The 5,000-nt window shown below is 45.6% G+C and overlaps 2 protein-coding genes across 4 annotated transcripts in view; both read left to right on the top strand.

The window, feature by feature from the left end:
• LOC116966787 overlaps window positions 1–1,599 on the top strand; it is a 51,222-nt gene extending 49,623 nt beyond the window's left edge. The window contains exons 19-20 of the mRNA XM_033013126.1: window positions 874–981; window positions 1,492–1,599. Of these exons, the coding sequence (XP_032869017.1) occupies window positions 874–981; window positions 1,492–1,599 (216 nt within the window). The remainder of the gene's footprint in view (window positions 1–873; window positions 982–1,491) is intronic.
• Window positions 1,600–4,958: 3,359 nt separating this feature from the next.
• The window catches only part of LOC116967119 (TRIO and F-actin binding protein), a 63,190-nt gene continuing 63,148 nt past the window's right edge, over window positions 4,959–5,000 (top strand). For all 3 annotated transcript variants that reach the window (XM_033013625.1, XM_033013626.1, XM_033013627.1), the window contains exon 1: window positions 4,959–5,000. This exon is cut by the window's right edge and continues 34 nt beyond it. In XM_033013625.1, the coding sequence (XP_032869516.1) occupies window positions 4,960–5,000 (41 nt within the window). In that variant the 5' untranslated portion in view covers window position 4,959.

Here is a 5,000-nt window from a genome sequence, read left to right on the forward strand (position 1 = left end):
TCCGTTTGGCTGGACCACAGAGGTCGCGGCCTTTTGGGGGGGGGTCGAGATACCGTCCACAAAGTCGGACCGCGGAAGTCGGCTATGTGAACATATCTGCCACTCCGGCCTCTCAGAGTTCCAAAGCCCCCGCAGATAGACCAAAAAACGCTGGAGTAACTCAGCGGGACAGGCAGCATCTCCTGGAGGAAAGGAATGGGTGACCGTTTCTGGGTCGAGACCCTTCTTCAGACCGAGAGTCATTGGAAAGGGGAACGAGAGATATAGGCGGTGATGTGGAGAGATTGAAGCCCTTTCCCACTTTCACGACCTCAATCACGACGTTTTTTACTCGTGGACATTTTTCATCAGGCTAGAAAAACGCCCCTACCTACTTGATGCCACGAGTACCTACGACCTCCTACGACCTCGTGACGACCATGCTGCGAGTATGAGTCAAGGGAAAACTCGGCAGAGGTCGTGACTAGGTCGTGAAAGTGGACAGGGCTTTAGAGAAATAATAAATAATATATCTTTTATTGTCATTGCACATAAGTGCAACGAGATTTGGGTTTGCAGCTTCCATCCAACATCATAACTAAGTAACTACTAAAATTTAGTTTAGATACCCCGAGAATACCCAGAGATATAGGCGGTATATAGGAGATATATACCCCATGGTTTGTACAAAAACATTACAACAGTAAATTAGTCAAACAGACTAAAGTACAGATGTTTCTGTGCGATGTGACCATCCGAGGGAGACAGTCCGTGGGGGTGGGGCATATAGGCGAAAAAGTATGAGATAGAGGTACACAGGCCGTTGTTCGCTGTGTGCCTGGTGAGAACGAGAACAAGTCCTGACCCCAGCCGCGGGGGCAAATTCACATGCAGATCGTCCATGGAAATCCCATGAGATCCAGATCGCCGCCTCACCTCCCTAGGCACCAGATTTTCCAGAAATCGGTGGTGGACCCCGAACGGGGATTGCCAGCTGCTACGGTCAGAAAACGCCTCCGTTGCCATGCTGTGAAAACAAAGAGGATGAGAAGGAGTTTCTTCCCAGAGGCCATAAACTCCTATCTCACCAGGGACTAACTTTACTGGACCAATTTCGTTGTGTGGTGTCTTTTTAAAATTGCTGTTTCGTCTTTTTTTCCTCCTCCCACAAAATATGTATTCCATTCTGTTTGTAGTCTTTTTGCACAATCCGCGAGCATTGCCACTTTCAGTTCACTACGCAGCTCCGTATGCTATGTGACGATAAACTTGACTTGGACTTGAAAGTTTTAGCCCTGGTCTCCAGGACTTCCGTGTAAAATCTGTGTAAAAATAGTTTCAAATAAAAGGATCATCAGTTCCCTCTGTGACGGTGTGGGGTTCCTAACCTGCTTGTCACAGGTTGATCACCAATTGTTTTATACCATCTGGCCTCAGTTTGATCAGACACTCTGCAATATTGCAAGCTCTGTCCTGCCCCCCTGTGTAAACGTGTCTTTGTTTTTTTTTCAGGCAGATAGAAAGTTTTCTAAAGAAGACTCGAGTTCTTATTCTGGGTACTGCAGTCGCCGCCAAGGTTGGTTTTATACAAGGATACACAAACGCTTTCAAACCACGTGAGATAAAACTGTGCTTATAACTCCCACCTTATAATCCCCAGGGTGGTGCAGCTGGTTGGAGCTGCTGCCTCACAGCGCCAGAGACCCAGGTTCAATCCTGACCTCGGTGCTGTCTGTGTGGAGTCTGCACGTTCTCCCTGTGACCCCAATGGTGGTCCCGTTTTCTCCAATATCTCAAAGACGGCAGGCTTGTATGTTAATTGGCCTCCGTTAATGGACACCAGTGTGTTGAGTGTGGTATAACACAGAACTGTGTGCGGGTGATCGACGGTCGGCATGGACTAATGGTGCGAAGGGCCTGTTTCCCTCCATCTCTAAACTCAACTTAACTCAACTCACCTATACTAACCCAGAGTCTGAACCCAGGAGTCTAACCCAACGTCACCTATTCCTTCTCTCCATAGATGATGCCTCACTCACTGAGTTTCTCCAGCATTTTTGTCACCTGAACTAAACCTCCTGTGATATTAATTCCATCACTGTGCAAAACTCCTCATTGCCGTTCCAATGAATGCAATCTGTGTTGACTATTGTTTAACCTGATCTAAGAGCTACTCCTGTGTGAGTCAGAGTAGGCTGTCCTTTTATTCATCTTAGTAAATATCTGCATTCACCATTCTGTGTGAACAGATCTTCAGTTACTTCTGTAGAAACAAACGCCTAATGAAATCTGAAACTTTGCTTTCTTGCAAAAATTAAATTGAAAGTAATTTGGAGTCTTGAATTGAACACAAAGTGCTGGAGTAACCCAATGGGCCAGGAAGTATCAGGGGTGAGAATGGACTGGCGATGTGTTGGCTTGGGTCTCTTCTTCAAACTGGAAGGTCATCTCTCTATTCCCTCCACAGATGCAGGCTGACCTGCGAGTTACTCCTGCACTTTGTGTTCTGCTCATATCATTTGAACCCGGGTCCCTGGCACTTTGAGGCACTGCCATATACTTCTGAACTTTCCCAATCTAAAGTCCTGTCCAAATGTATGTTAAATGTTATAATTGGCTTTTAAATTATATAATGTCTTTTAAATATTTAATGTGTTTTATATGTTATAATGTCATATAAATGTTATAATTGGGACGACAGATGGCACAATGGGCTAAGTGTTCGGCTGGTGGCCGGAAGGTAGCCGGTTCGAATCCCGCTTGGAGTGCATACTGTCGTTGTGTCCTTGGGCAAGACACTTCACCCACCTTTGCCTGTGTGTGAATGTGTGTGAATGTGTGTGAGTGATTGGTGGTGGTCGGAGGGGCCGTAGGCGCAGATTGGCAGCCACGCTTCCGTCAGTCTGCCCCAGGGCAGCTGTGGCTACAGAAGTAGCTTACCACCACCGAGTGTGACTGAGGAGTGAATGAATAATGCGATGTAAAGCGCCTTGAGTATTAGAAAGGCGCTATATAAATTCCATCCATTATTATTATTATTAATGTATTTGAAGTGTAATCAAATCTCATAAATGTTATATAGAAACATAGACATAGAAAATAGGTGCAGGAGTAGGCCATTCGGCCCTTCGGCCCTTCGAGCCTGCACCGCCATTCAATATGATCATGGCTGATCATCCAACTCAGTATCCCGTACCTGCCTTCTCTCCATACCCCCCTGATCCCTTTAGCCACAAGGGCCACATCTAACTCCCTCTTAAATATAGCCAATGAACTGTGGCCTCAACTACCTTCTGTGGCGAGAATTCCACAGATTCACCACTCTCTGTGTGAAAAAAGATTTTCTCATCTCGGTCCTAAAGACTTCCCTCTTATCCTTAAACTGTGACCCCTTGTTCTGGAAGTTTAGTTTAGTTCAGAGACTCAGCGCGGAAACAGGCACGTTAAAACCACTCTGCACACACTGGGATAATTTTACATTTTATACCAAGCCAATTAACTTAGAAAATCTTTACGTCTTTGGAGTGTGGGAGGAAACTGACGATCTCGGAGAAAACCCACGCAGGTCACGGGGAGAACGTACAAACTCCGTACAGACAAACACCCGTAGTCAGGATCGAACCCGGGTCTCTGGCGCTGTAAGGCAGTAGCTCTACCCGCTGCACCACCGTGCCGCCCTATTTAAAAGTCTTTTAAATGTTATAAAGTCTATTAAATGTTATGTGTTTTTGGTGTTTATATGTCGTATAAATGTTATGTTGTCTTTGAAATAATATCTTTTAAATGTTATAACGTGTTAACTGTTATATGCCTTTTAAATGTAATGTGTTAAATAGATAATAGGTGCAGGAGTAGGCCATTCGGCCCTTCGAGCCAGCACCGCCATTCAATGTGATCGTGGCTGATCATCCCCAATCAGTACCCCGTTCCTGCCTTCTCCCCATATCCCCTGACTCTGCTATTTTAAGAGCCCTATCCAGCTCTCTCTTGAAAGCATCCAGAGAACCTGCCTCCACCGCCCTCTGAGGCAGAGAATTCCACAGACTCAACCACTCTCTGTGAGAAAAAGTGTTTCCTCGTCTCCGTTCTAAATGGCTTACCCCTTATTCTTAAATGTTATAATACCTTTTAAATGTTGCTATGCAGTCTTTTAAATCTAATTTAATCTCTGGAAAACTCAGCAGGAACAAAGGTTAGACAGCATTTGCAGTTTCTCCAGGAACAGGTCAGTATTCAATAGCCAACATCTAGCCTGAGTTCTTTGTATCAACCTACAGGAGATTTTATCTGATCCTGGCTGCTCTTCAGAGTGTGATGGGATTTTCAGGATAATCAAGTTCCATTGGATGGTCCAGGCGGAAAAAGTTTTCAAAAATCAAATTACCTTGAGAACTGGAGAAAGCCTCCAGTTCCCCGTCTAGTTGGTGTAAGAAAGAACTGTGGATGCTGGTTAAAATCGAAGGTAGACACAAAATGCTGGAGTGACTCAGCGGGTGAGGCAGCATCCCTGGAGAGAAGGAATTCACAAGTTCACATAATAGGAGTAGAATTAGGCCAATCCTCCCATCGAGTCTACTCCGCCATTCAATCATGGCTGATCTCTGCTCCTAATCCCATTTTCCTGCCTTCTCCCCATAACCCTGGACACCCGTTCAAATCAATAAATTGTCTATCTCTGCCTTAAAAATATCCAATGACTTGGCCTCCACAGCCCTCTGTGGCAATGAGTTCCACAGAAGTTCCTCCTCACCTCCTTTCTAAAAGAGTGCCCTTTAATTCTGGTCCTAGACTCTCCCACCAGTGGAAACATCCTTTCCACATCCACTCTATCTATGCCTCTCATTCCTTCTCTCCAGAGCTGCTGCCTCACCCCGCTGAGTTACTCCAGCATTTTTGTGCCTACCCCCGATTAGTTAGCGTGGGTTTTTGCTGCAGGCTGCTCTTTGGAATGAACAAAAAAACGATTGCTTATTTCTTCAGATGGACAACCGATTCCCCTCGCCGGAACAGAGCGCCCACTC

The sequence above is a fragment of the Amblyraja radiata genome, chromosome 38, assembly GCF_010909765.2.
Source record: "Amblyraja radiata isolate CabotCenter1 chromosome 38, sAmbRad1.1.pri, whole genome shotgun sequence".
NCBI classification, from domain to species: Eukaryota; Metazoa; Chordata; class Chondrichthyes; order Rajiformes; family Rajidae; genus Amblyraja; species Amblyraja radiata.